Below are 13420 nucleotides of genomic sequence, written 5' to 3'. Positions count from 1 at the left end.
GGAGTCCGAGTTTTTCCCACTCCGGGGTATTGGCGAATGATGACTCGAGCACTCGAGTCACGCCGCGTGCTGAGGTGGTGGGGGTTGTTTAGCGCCAGCGGTGGTTTAGTTGTCCGCTGACAGCGGCAGAGGGACGATGTGTTGTGGCGTGAAGTGTCAAGAGGGTTCATAACTCGTGATCGCGAAATAAAAAAAGCCCTCCGTTAGTTTTTTCGGTGTAAACGAGTGAACACGAGTGCTATTGAGTGTCTGCTTATACTCCCAACCTCTCACTGCTATTATTTCGCTTTTCTCTTTTGTTTTTTTTTTTTCTTTATTTTGCGTGTTGTGTTTAGTCGGGCATTATCATACCCTGGATCATCGTGATCGTCTGTGTTCAGCTATGGTGTCGCTGATTTGGTGATGGATGAGCCGAGGGGAGGATGTCACGCCGCAAACAGAGCAATCCAAAGCCCCTGAAACGTGAGTCCATTTTGCTTATTTGTTTTGTTTTACAATGGTGTTTTCTCGTGGGTATGTTGTTATGCGTTTTGCTTTGCTGTCGGCTTATTCACCGGATTTGTTATCCAAACGAACATTAGTTCTGGTCCTATCGTTTGTGATAACCGCGCGATACCTCGGGCTTTGTAAAACAGTTGAGCTGATTTTTTTTTTATTGTTTTTTTCTAAGAGAATTTCTTCATGATGTCTCTGCTTTTTGGCGGGATTGAATTGGGGGGAACTTCCGGGTCGCACGTGCGCGACTGCTTCTGGCGGGAAATGAGGGAATCAAATTTCTATTCGTCGAATAGAGTAAATCTAGTAAATTCAAATATCCCAGGCGTTTTAGTTGGAGGCTATTTTATATAGTCGAGGAGGGGAAAGTAATTAGCGACGATGGGTTTAATTCCATTGTTTTTTTTTTAGATTCTGATTCATGCTTGAGGCCCCGGGGCGTGTTGAAGGGTTTTCAAGTGTGCAATTAGAGGCGTAATTAGTGTCCATGAGTTAAAGTGTTAGGGCACCCTTGTGTTGTAAATCGTATGGTTAATTCGATGTTATAGCAGACACGTGGAGGTCTGATACAATTCAGGGCTCGGGAATTTAACGTTTTACCAGCGCCGGTTATGGGAACATCGGGGACGATGTGTCCAGGATACTTTCACGTGGTTTCTTGTCGAACAGGTCTCAGGCTTTCTTATTGGAAAAGTATAAAAATGTCTGATTATCTCACATCTTTCACTCTCGTGCAATTAAAAAACGAGAATTCATAAAAAATTATCCAATTCTCATTTTCTATTTATTTTTAAAATTTTATTCAACCCCCCAGTTGATTTATTTTATTACAAATCAAATAATTATTGATCAATGATGATAATTAATGAAAGATTATGACATTCAGATTTTTTTTACTTTTCCCCAGTTTCTCGTATATTTTTTGCGTGATTTATTTAATGAAACAGTCGACGGTCTGTGGGTCATTCTAATTTCTGTTGCGAAGCAATTAAAAATAATAATTAATCGAAAATGATGTACAACATTGAGTCATTGTCCCGAGTGGACGTGTACGGGTCAGGTTAATACACTACAGATATATTGGATCGTCGTGTTCACGAGTGTAGAGAGAGAGAGGACTAATTAGTTCCGCGTGTTACAAAGTTAATAACGCCACGCGGTTAATGTCGTGCCCCTTCCCATATTCTTCACCCCATACATGGGCCCCCATTTCATCCGGTCGGTTGTTTCAATAGCCACAGAGATCATTATCACCTCTCTAGTAACATCGATCACACGATAAATCGTCGATGAAATTTTTCATCGAGGTGTGGAAAGGCGTTAATTTTATTTCTCCAGTTGATTCATCTCATTTTTTTTTCTCTTCCACTGGGTGTGCATTAACATTTTAATGCTGAATACGGGTTTAGGGGTATCTGTAGAGTCATCTTCTGGTGAGGGCACGTCCAGGGCATCCTGTGGTGAGCCGGCAATCACCCCCTGGTGCGACGACGCGTCAAATTAATAACCACTGATTTTATTGTTGGTCTTATTGAATCGTGTTCACGGATAAATAATAATCGGGGGACACCATCTTGTAATTTTGGGGGTGGGAGATGAGAAAAAAATTGATTGAAATTTAAATTCCGTTATTTGTAAGGATTTTTAAGACAAAAGCAAAAACTAAGTTCAAACTCTCCTTAAATACCCTTCAATTAATTATACGTGGAATAATTAATCCGCATTGAGTAAATTTTTTTTTTGGAGTGACTCATTAATTAATGATTTATTCGTCCATCGAATTGATCGATTTATTATTAATTGAAGGGGAGGTTTAATGAGAGATAGTATTTGAGGGAATGTAGGGGAATGTTGTCCTTTTCTTTGACCACAGAATTAAGTAAAAGGCAATAGTACAGATATCGGAGTGAATCTTTTTGGTCTCTCCACTCTCGGTGGCATTACACTGAATCTCTCTCACGGTCGTCACGCGGGTGTCGGACAGAGTTGACTTTTTCTCCTACCTTACCTCTTTTATTTCACGTAAGGGATAAGGATTACAATAAAGGATCGAAAACCTATGGGGGTAAAAAGACTGGTGGATCTTTCGTCGTGCTGTTGGTGGCACGATGGCCGATGGAGAGTAAAGAGTCGCAAATCCCTCGTCGGTGTCTTTCTCGGGCTGTTCTGTGTCTCTTATACCTTTTTTTTTTACCATCTTCTTTCAACTTGTGGATATGTGCACCTCTGGTTCTCCACTTGGCCGCGTACTGTTTATCAGTGTCGATCGGTGGAGGCGGCCATCGGTGCACAGCCCAACAAACCGCTGAAAAACGAACCAATGGAAAAATTGCCAGGCAAATCCAACAAAAGTCTCCAGAAAATTTACATTTTTTTTTTCATCCAACAGCTTACGCTGAATCAAGCCAATAACTCTTTATCAGTTGTTCGATTTTAATTTGGGGATAATTCTCTTTTAAATTTTTATTGAAAATTAATTATTCTAGGGAAAAGAAATTTAATTGTCTCATGGATTAATCAGCAAATAAATGTAACGACTGAAAGATTATCTAGAATTTTTTGTTCTGGCAATTTTTTCCACTGGAAAAAGATTTTTGCTGGAACTCTCGGTAAAAAGGAATTTTCGTTGAATTCGGTTTTTAATTTTTGGACGAACATAAAATTTAACAATTAAATAAAATAATGAAAAAATGCAAACCGCTCCATTTTTTCTGCACGAATCGATTAACAATTTGTCGGATTATTAAAAAAAAATGAATTTCGAGTAAAAGGGGGCAGAACATGGCTAAAGAGATTTGGTTTAGCTGTGAGGGAAAGGGAGATGGAGAGGAACGAAAGGGCGAGCCTACAAATTGCTACATAGCATTGTGGTGTCACTCCAGCCTCCCGCGAGAAACTGCTGGAACACGGCTCCGGCATCGCTGGAATGGTGTCCTGGAGTCTCTCTTTTTCACTCACTCTCTCACTCTCTCTCACCTCCCTTTCCCCCATTTATCCCCCTCTTTCCCATTTCACGGTATTATATAAAATCCCCGGGTTCGACAAGCTTCTTACCTCGGTTTTTATTATCAAATTACTGTTACACCAGGCGAAATTTTTGTATCACCGTACGTGACAATTTGTCATTTGTTTATTTATTGGTTTCGTGTGATTGCAGTGTAAATGCACTGTCGTTTGGAATTTTTGCTGGAGATTTATTTTATTTCATGACTGATGGATCCGTTATTTTCTTTGTTACCAGAACAATTCGTGATTCATTATTATATCTCTCGCATTTTTTAATGATGATTAACTGTTGTTACGACAGTGTTCAGTAAATTTCTCATGTGTGATTTTAATTAAATCATTTTTTGAAGAGGAAGATACACGTCTGGAGAAAATGAGTCCCAAAATTTTGAGAATTCAATTTTTTTTACCAGAAAAAAAAATAGGAGTTATTAATAATTTTTAAATTCAAGTTTAAAAAAATTATTAATTGAGGATTAATCGACTTAACAATTCCGGCTCCATCAGGAGTAGAATAAAATAATCTTCAATAATTATTGAATTAATTAAAACGGAAAATTCGAGACATCATTTTTCTTAATAATAATAATTTTGAGTGGAATGAGAGCGGGTGGGGCTGAAAAGTGTCGGAGAATGTGGGCAGGGGGGTGGGGTGGGTATTTAGGGGGGTTAGGGGAAATGGTTGGGTAGAATCGTGGTACGTGACGGTACGGACGGGTTAAAATCTCTCGTATCGCTCGGCTATCGAGCTCATTACGCTAATATTCACTCGAAATGCTGGCCGATACGGTATCTCGATCGTGCTCCGCACTCCGTAAAGGCCTTTTCGCGATTCACTCGCGACCCGGTGCTTGTATGTGCAATTCTCCCACTGTTGTCTCTCCAACACATTTATCCCCCATTCGCAAAACTGTTTACGTACGTTGAAATGAATTTCAAAAATGAAAGATTACATTTAATCATCGAGAGGACTATTTGCTGTACAAATGAATGGGTAACAACATTAAATCCGCAAATGTTTTACAACTCATTTCTCTGGGAGCATCCGGTCTTTTTTTTTTTATTGATTTATTAGGGGACGATTGGTGAGGAAAAATAGCTCAATCTCAGTAGGGGTGGGGGTTTTTTTTTTTTTAAGGGAGGATGCGTAATTTTGCCCTTTTCTGGGTTTACGTTTTATGGATATGTACGGTTGATAGCGAAACTGGGTGCCCCCGTGGATTTTATGGGGCGTCTTTTTTTTTTTATTTGTTTATTTATTTATGGTATGTGGGGGCTTTTCTTTGGACCGATGTATCGCATATTTGTTAAGTGCACAGGCGCACACACGGTCGACGATTATCTACGCACGTGTGGCTGCTTTATAACCACCGCCGTGAATTCACTAGCAGAAGATGCAAAGATTATTGTTCTGGGTAAAGAAGCTCTCGTCATCTTCAGGACAATAATGCTATAAATAAGGTGATAAGGGGGAATTTTCGTTTGTAGATTTGTCGTTTTTTTCATTATCAGATTTCCATTCGTATTTCCTCAATACATCACAACTGCCAATTATTTTCGCATTTATTATTTTGCAATAATAATTATTTATCTGAAGTCAGGGAATTTTTATTTTTCAATTTGCGTGAGCGGTCAGAAATTGTTGTAATTTTCAGTTAAAATTGATCGTTGGAAATCTGGGAAATCAGATATTTCCGGATAAATTAGGGTGTTGAGGTGTCGGAAATAGTCGATAATCGAAGTTAGTACATAGGGTGTATTTACATCGAGACCCCAGGGCACTGTGGCTTGTTTACACCGAATAAATACGTCCCCGAGGCTCAAATTTATGAGACAATTAGGCCCAAGAGTCGGTAGACACGTGTCCCGGTTGTTGGTACAAGTGTTATTGATTCTCGCGGTTCGTTGAAAAATGAAAAAAAAAAAAAACCAATGATTAACAGAGTTGATTGCACCTTCAGCCATTAAATAAATTATTTTTCCAACTGAGATCCTTATCAAATATCAGTAGGCATACCTCTGTAAATCTCACGCGAACAGAAATTTACTCCAGAATTTTTTCCACAATTCAAAAACTAATGGATCGAAATAAATGCAAAAATTGTATGGAGAGATAAGGGTGGAATCTGGCGTGTGATCTTGGTAGATGTAATGGGGGAAAAAAGGGCGGAAAAAAGCCCTGAGAGGCCAAAAGAGCGGTATTATCTCGATAAAAAAAAAAGAAGAAGAAACGAGCGAGGAAAGAATGCTCACAATGCTGTAATTTCCAGTGTTTGATCTGGGCCCATCTCTCTATGAGGGCTACAGTGTGGGTATTACGAGTGAAACAAGAAAGGGAAAATGTTGGCAAACCCATGGGGGGATGGAAAGGGGGCGGCGGGGGGGGTGTTTTCGGTGGAGAAACGCGTCTGCGTTTTATTTGAAACCCGCATTATTATTCCGTTGGAGATTGCGGTGCGATCCGTCCCGTTTTGCCGAAGCCGGCGCTCACCTTCTTATTTATGGATGGATTCCCTTTTAACTTTCGGCCTCTACTCCACTCCTTTTGTTTCAACTCTTCATTTTTATTCTTCAAGTTTTTTTTTTTCTCTCCGTTTTTCGCCAATTCTTATCGCCATTGCGACTCGAGATCTCCAGTGACTCTCGCTGCTTTTCTCTTTTGCTATTTACGAGGGGTTGTTCGTTGTTAAATATCATGACACGATAATTGTTGATGTCATATGACTGAAAATTATTGAAATTTTTAAATCATTTCAATCGTTGAATGACATTTTGCAATTGGGGGAGTAGTTTCCTACGTTGGAGGGGAGACTCCATTATTTCTCGATTATTTCTCGATTATTTCTTGATTATTTATCGCGTATTTCTTTATTATCAATTTAATTTTTATAACGTCGTCTCCGCTATTTCCAACATTTTCGCGGTTATCGCTCGGTGAAATCAGAGACTGAAGTGGATAATTCACGGGTAGTGGAAATGATCTCATCAATTCGAAGCTTCAGTCGATAAGAATATGATCGACGAAATTAAAAGAAACGAGTGATTAATCTGTCGCGACGTTTGAATGATTTAAAGGGAATGAGAATGGTAATATTAGCCAGTGCATAAGTGCAATATCTCGGATAACGATAAAGTGTTTTTCACAACGGAATCAGTGTTAATTGATGTTTTCACTTGGTCTGTCTGAGTTGCGATGCAAACGAGACTGATAAAAAGCCGGACGCACACACTTCACTCTCTTGTTGGTATTTAATGTAAAAATAAACGGCTATTGTTTATCGGTGAGGAGAGAAATTGGTGTGACGATAGGCCAGGGTATTTCAATAATTTATTTAATTTTTTTTTTTTTTTTTTTCATTACATTTTATTGCTTAGTTTTTTAATTTCTTTGCAATCGTATCAGTACGACTCGAAGGCCGATACCCTCCCGGGTGATCTCTCGGACAAGACAACAATGCAATCGCTCTTTCTTTATGCGTCGATCGTCCGCGAGGAAAACAGCTGATACTGAATATTATATTTAGAGGCGAGATATCATCGGTGAAATTCACTTTTGTCTGAAAATTCAAAAAAATATCCTCTGAATACTATCAATTACTCCAGAAATTCTCTTCATGAAAAATCCCTCTTAAATTTCTCCATCCGTCAATTATTTTCCAATTATCCCAATTATTCATACATTAGCGTATCAAAAAAAAAAAGATTTTCAATTACAAATTGTGTTATATAATATTTATTTATATTGCATAATTTGTAATTGAATATTATTTGGTAAAAAATGGAAATAAAAATTTGTTTGAGGAATGAAAAAAATTATAAAAATGGGGAAATGATCGCGAATTTTTAGTTGGTTTTATTTTAAATTTATTGTCGGCTGATTGTTGATGTTTTAGCAGAGTATGTACAGGTTATAATGAATGGCCCGTGCGGCGCTACTATATATACATAACACCGTTGGTGTAGGCTCTCCTTCTCGATTCCACCTTCTAGTTAGCGAGGAGAGAGGGGCACCCGGTTTTCAACAGGTGGGCGTGCGAACGCGCCGCGTTACCGCCTGGATACCGCCGGCGTGTGTCAGTTCTCTCGATCGCCCACGTCGCACGTACCCAAACCCTTCCCAACTATCATCGATTTTACCGGAATACGTGCCTCCAATTATCATTTATTCCCGCGTGTTTTCACGTTTCACTCCACCGGTTGAAAAAAAAAATCAGACTGATACCTCAATTCGCGATTTTTGGGAACCACCGCGAGCCTTCGCGATTTTACCCCGCGGAAAAAGTTAATTTTCAGAATATATCGCGATTATAACTCGATATATATTTATGTCGAGTCCTCCTGTTCATCGTCAATCCATTTTCACGTTTCGATTCACTGGAAGAAAAAAAATATTAGATTGATACCGCGATTTTTTTTAGTAGAAAAGAGTTTTCATCGGTTTTAATTTGAAATTTAGCAGGGATTTTTCTGGAATTCTCTATTTTTGGAAAATATTGGAAATTCCGGTGTTTTCGATTCGCAATAAAAATTATCCACAAGAAAAATTATGAATTATCAGGTCTCGGGAAAATCCAGGGGTTCTTGGTATTCGAAAAATAATCATTTGCGTAATTTACTATTTTTAATTAACACTCTTTTTTACCCTTTACTAGCATGAGCTATCGCTTGTGTCATTACTCACCATAAATTTATGTGTAAACACGTGTGTTACTAATTATTAGCACAATTATCGGAGGTAGATAATGCTTGAGGAAATTCATGAAGTTAAAATTGTCGGACATTATTTCTACCGCAAATTCCCCCGTAAAATTCCCTTCGATTTTTCAAATCGTCAATTATTCAATCCCATAAATTCGATAAAAATAAAAAATGAAGAGAAAAAAATATTTCCATTATTTAAAATATTAAATATTTTTTATTAAAAATATTGGAGATATTGGAAATATTTTTTTCTCTTCATATATTTCCAATATATTTCCATTCAAATATATTTCCAAAAACGCATCTATAAATATTATTCCAATTTGAATTTTTCACTGAAAAATATTTTTTTTCCGAGTGTATGAATGTGTCGGGGGAGGATGGAGACGTAAAATTATAGCTTGAGCATTTGAGTTGAATTAAATACGTGGAAAATCCACACCACCGATCGATTTCCGATCGTACGCAGTATTGCCTCGCTACCTGTCCGCCCACCAGAGTCAACCCGGGGACTTATCCCCGAGAAGACTGTCGGCGGAGGGTTGGCTGGATGGTGTGAGAAGTGAAATCTATTCGTTTATAAGCCGCACGGGTGTTTATCCATTCCTCGGCCGTTTGTCCCATTATATCCTTTATCTCAGTCGAGGCCTTTTGTTTCATTTTCACTCGCGACCACAGCCGTTGTCTCTCTCATTCTTCAATCCTGTCTTTTCTCAAACTGTCCTACATATATATTTTATGCACTCAACGGGATTTCCGTGATACGAGGCTGAGGTGTGTGACGCACATTTTTTTTTTTTTTCATTCCACATATCCTGTGTCATATTTTTTTTTACTCTTGATATAAATACGGGGAAAGGGGAGAATAATTGAATGACATCGTTTTTACACTCGTGTAAATAACAAGTCTCGTTTTCAATCTCACTCGAATTTTTAAAATTATAACATTTATTATATTTTTCAACGCGAGACAAAATCCGAAATATAACTGGCATTTTTCTCTGTCCATTGACATCCGGGGGAATAAAAAATAGGCGCAAAGGGGGAGGTGGGAGGGGGACGGGGGGGTTAGCATTATGAGGTGGGTAGAGGTTTTCTCGATAAGAAGACATTAGCGACCCGTATGCGATACGAGCGTTCACTCCTGATAAGACCGCACACGTCTAACCAACGAATATATACGTAACCGCCTCCGACTTTTGTTACCTCCCCCTTTTTATTACCCACACCTCCACCCCTTCCACCCACCCAACATCCCTAGTCCCCTTTACCTTCACCATCTGGCAATCTACCACTTTCCAGCTGTATCATATCAGAAAAGTCTCAATTGTCTCTCCTCCGGAGAGTTGCAATTTTTTTTTTTATACCTCTCGATTTTGACTTTTGATAAATAAGACTGGGCATTCTTCAACAATTGTTGGTTGCACAAAAGTCTTCTATCGTGTTGGTCTCTTCGGCAAAAGCTCGGTACTATCTAGTTGATATCCAAGCCCTGGGCTAGCGCTATCGGGCTGCCCCTATAACCGCGCTATAGATACCGCTGACTCGCTTCTGGACGAAAACTCTCTTCACCCGCTTTTCCTCGATCCACGGATACCAGAAAAAAAAAGAAAAAAGTCCGGTAAAAATACGGTGGGTGTGGGATGTACGCGATATGAGGGAGAGATACCAAAAATATGGGAAAATGTTGATGAGTCGAATAAAAAAATCACGCTAATTATCCAATACCATAATTTTCCGATTCACATCGACCAATCCAAAAATCACTCTCACAACCCTCAAAATATTAAATTTTTCCCCGGTTTATATCCCTCCATTCCAAAAAGTATTGCCAAAAATTTTCGATTCTCCTAAAATAAAAATATAATTCATACAATTGGTGCACAAAAAAAAATGGAGAACGGTAACTCATTGATAATTTTTTTCATTATCCTTGAATAACAGAAATGAGTGATACAGGGTTAAATTTTCTCGTAAAATTCACGTCGTCCCTTCGGCAATGTTGTAATACAAGATAAGAATGGGTATGAGGTAGGGACAGTGTGCTTTAAGTAATATAAACGCGAGTTAAGAGACGTGCATGCATAACGCGTTAACGGATGACCGGCTGTATCTCATTGTTTTCATTTCCTTCGGCATAACCGCACCACTGCTCACCAACTGTAAGACGCGGAAATGAAGTGGAGGCATGAAGCCAGGTTGGCTCATCCCCGTGGCAAACGAATCAAGTTCCATACACCCATCTCTCTCTTTCTCCCTTCTCTGTTACTTATGTTATATCCTGGAAGGGGTGCCCACCATTCATCCCTCTTTTCTCTGAATTGTTACCCGCATGACAACGAGTGGCGCGTGAGGGGGCAGGGGGGAGGGTAATCGCGTCTGGAATTCATTTTGTTGTCTAAACGATTTTTCTCACTGAGTTATTTTTTTTTTCTTCTGCTACTTGTCGACATTTTTTTATTCCACTTTTTATACATTCATTCATGATCTCTCATCATCTTCCATCACCTCCCATCACCTCCCATCACCTCCCATCACCTCCCATTGATCTTCTATTAATTTTGTATTGAGACTCAGTATTGGATATCAGAAGAGATAAATTCACAGATGATGCTCGCAACTCACGTTTCAACCCCTCCTGCGGAAATTATGAAATCAGAAACACTGGGCACGTAGTTTTGATGGCCGTCAGCATGACTTTTCATCTCCTTCTTATGACGAGTAATCAAGAACCTTTCATCAAACCCCTCGGGTGATAATAATCTTTGAAGTACTCCATAAATCAAGCGTTTTTTCATTCAAAAATTGGTGTTTTCATGCATCTTTGGGGCAATTCAAAAATATTAACCGGAACAAATCAATTCATGGGGGGAAGAGTGCAATAGATCTGGGGGGAGGTCGGTGGGTGGTGGGGTAATCGAAGTAATGTGCGATATATTCGTCGTGTATACGGTATATTGCCTCTACCTATTCCACTATAACGTACTGATAAGGGCGACGAAAACGGCCCGTCGGGCGCACACCGTAAATATCGAGTGAATCCGGGTGTATGTGCGATTTACACGTACATTCACGTACTCGGTGGCAATTGTGTACCTTCTTACAAGCTCACACACTTTATCTCCTTTGTATCGCTGGGTCAGAGTACTCACTATTGTTTTATGTCGGCTCAATCTGCTCTACTATACCGCATACTATTTTTAATCCTCCAATTTATCCATTAAATCTTACTGCATTTACCAAAATTATTTTTATTCGATTCACGTATATTTTTCATCGTCTATTTCCGTGAATTTTTTGGGAGTTTATGGTCACGGTAATTGAGTAATTAGTTAATGAGTTAATGAGTTTTCTGGGAAAATTGGAATGAGGAAATTGGGAAAATTTTGATGGGTTAATTGGTGTAATTGATTAATTGTTGGAGGGGAATTTAATTGGGGGGAATTTGCATTGAATCGGCATGGGTCCGGGTGCTTCCGGGGGTGGACCTCCAGGTGTTTTTTTTTTTTTTGTTTCCTCTCGAAACTTCAACTTCTGATCCACCAGTGGAGTGAATGAGGTGCCCGCATTTACGCACAGGTGTACACACGTTGAGAAAAAAATTAAGGGAGTGAGGGATCGAAGCCGATAGTCGATTTCTCGCCGTTGGGCCTCGCTCGATCGACCCATTCAATTACCCGAGTCGATCGATATCTGTATCGACGCGTCCTTCGCGCGCCAAGCGTTAACAAAGGTGCGGCCATTGCAATTTTTTTCATTCTCTTTTTTTTCTGATTTATTCGTCTTTGTTTGAGGGACTGATTAATGAAGAATTCGTCAGAACCGGGGGAAATCGTTAATCCAATTGACACGTTACATGAATTTTCCATTTATATAAATTTTCCATTACTTCCAATATTTTTACATTAATTCAATAACTTTCATTTTTTTTTATAGTGTAATCCAACTGAAATTTATTTAATTTATATGATTCACAATTTTTTTGGTTAAAATAATATTTTGAATTATTCCAATTATTAATACTCGATTGAATTGATAAATTTAATTAGCGATTTTCTTCGATAAAAAAATTCCTAGTAATTCAAAATTTAAATAATTCTTCTTAATAAATAATATACTGAGAAATCGGTTGGAAAAATAGTCTTCCCATCGATTATATCGGGGATAGGAAAAGTTTCGAATAATCTCACGTCGTGTGTTCACCATTTGGACGATTAGTGTCAGTAGTTAGTGTAAAGTTGGCGCACGCCTGTTTGAGGGTTAACGCCGCGTTAAATCTTTGAGACGACAAACGGACACGAGCGGCTGCCAATCAATTGAGGCGCCTCGGTGGAATGCACCGGAGTCGTTTGATATACCGTGACAAGAATCCAAATCGTGTGCTAATTGTCGCTTCCGTCTTTCCATTTTTAAAATCTCCACTGAATTCTTTTGCCGCGGCTTTTTTTTTCAATTCACATGAAGGGCTTTTGTGTAACTCCGCTTGGGTGAGGGGTGCGTAGAGGTTTTTATTTATTTTTTATTTATTTTCTCCACGTCTTGTCGAGCTGTTCAATCTCTGGGCTATGCATAATGGATGTTTTGTAGGGTATCGCATGCTTCTTGTCAATAAACGAGCATTCCCTTTACCATTTTATTCCATTTAAATTCCGGTGGATGGGACGAGCTAAATGTATTGGCGATTTCTTTTTCTTCTCTCGGATTGAATTAAATTTTTACTCTGGGGTTTATCGATTTGTGGTTGTGAGGCTCGATCTGAGGGGTTGGTGGTGGCTTTTTATTTGGTCAATCGGATCGAGATATCTGGGATTAAATTGAAGAATAATTTGATAACGATACGATAAAACCAACACTCCTCACACCTCTGTTCCGCTTGTGATATCACGTGAGGCCAACCTCTCCTTATATCGTAATTTTATGCTGTTAGAAACGATGAATATGGATTCCGGTGGGTCTCATGCTGCTGTTTCGATCAGCTATGTGAAGTTGGCATCGAAGTTTGAAAAATCTAACTTTTTTTTGTTGGTTTGGATTGTGCATTAATTGGAAAATTGTTAGTACATGATTGTCCAATTTTAAGTCCTCAAATTATTGACTGGCCTTACTCATTATTCTATTAACATTTGGGCGCGATATTTTTTCCTAATAAGTACAATCAAATATACTGATCGGACAAGTCTGTAGACTCGGAGTTGCGAAAGTACAATCGGTCTAGCAT

General features: G+C 38.9%; 1 protein-coding gene across 3 annotated transcripts in view; it reads left to right on the top strand.

Annotated features, from left to right (window-relative positions):
• ush (Zinc finger protein ush) overlaps window positions 1-13420 on the top strand; it is an 81106-nt gene that overhangs the window by 11539 nt on the left and 56147 nt on the right. For 2 of the 3 annotated variants that reach the window (XM_011300855.1, XM_011300854.1), the window contains exon 2: window positions 336-462. In XM_011300855.1, the coding sequence (XP_011299157.1) occupies window positions 423-462 (40 nt within the window). In that variant the 5' untranslated portion in view covers window positions 336-422. Of the gene's footprint in view, window positions 1-120; window positions 463-13420 lie in introns of those variants that run through there. The other variant, XM_011300853.1, reaches the window with a different exon arrangement.

The sequence above is a fragment of the Fopius arisanus genome, unplaced genomic scaffold, assembly GCF_000806365.1.
Source record: "Fopius arisanus strain USDA-PBARC FA_bdor unplaced genomic scaffold, ASM80636v1 scaffold00019, whole genome shotgun sequence".
NCBI lineage: Eukaryota > Metazoa > Arthropoda > Insecta > Hymenoptera > Braconidae > Fopius > Fopius arisanus.
This window is presented reverse-complemented; position numbering and strand designations above follow the sequence as displayed.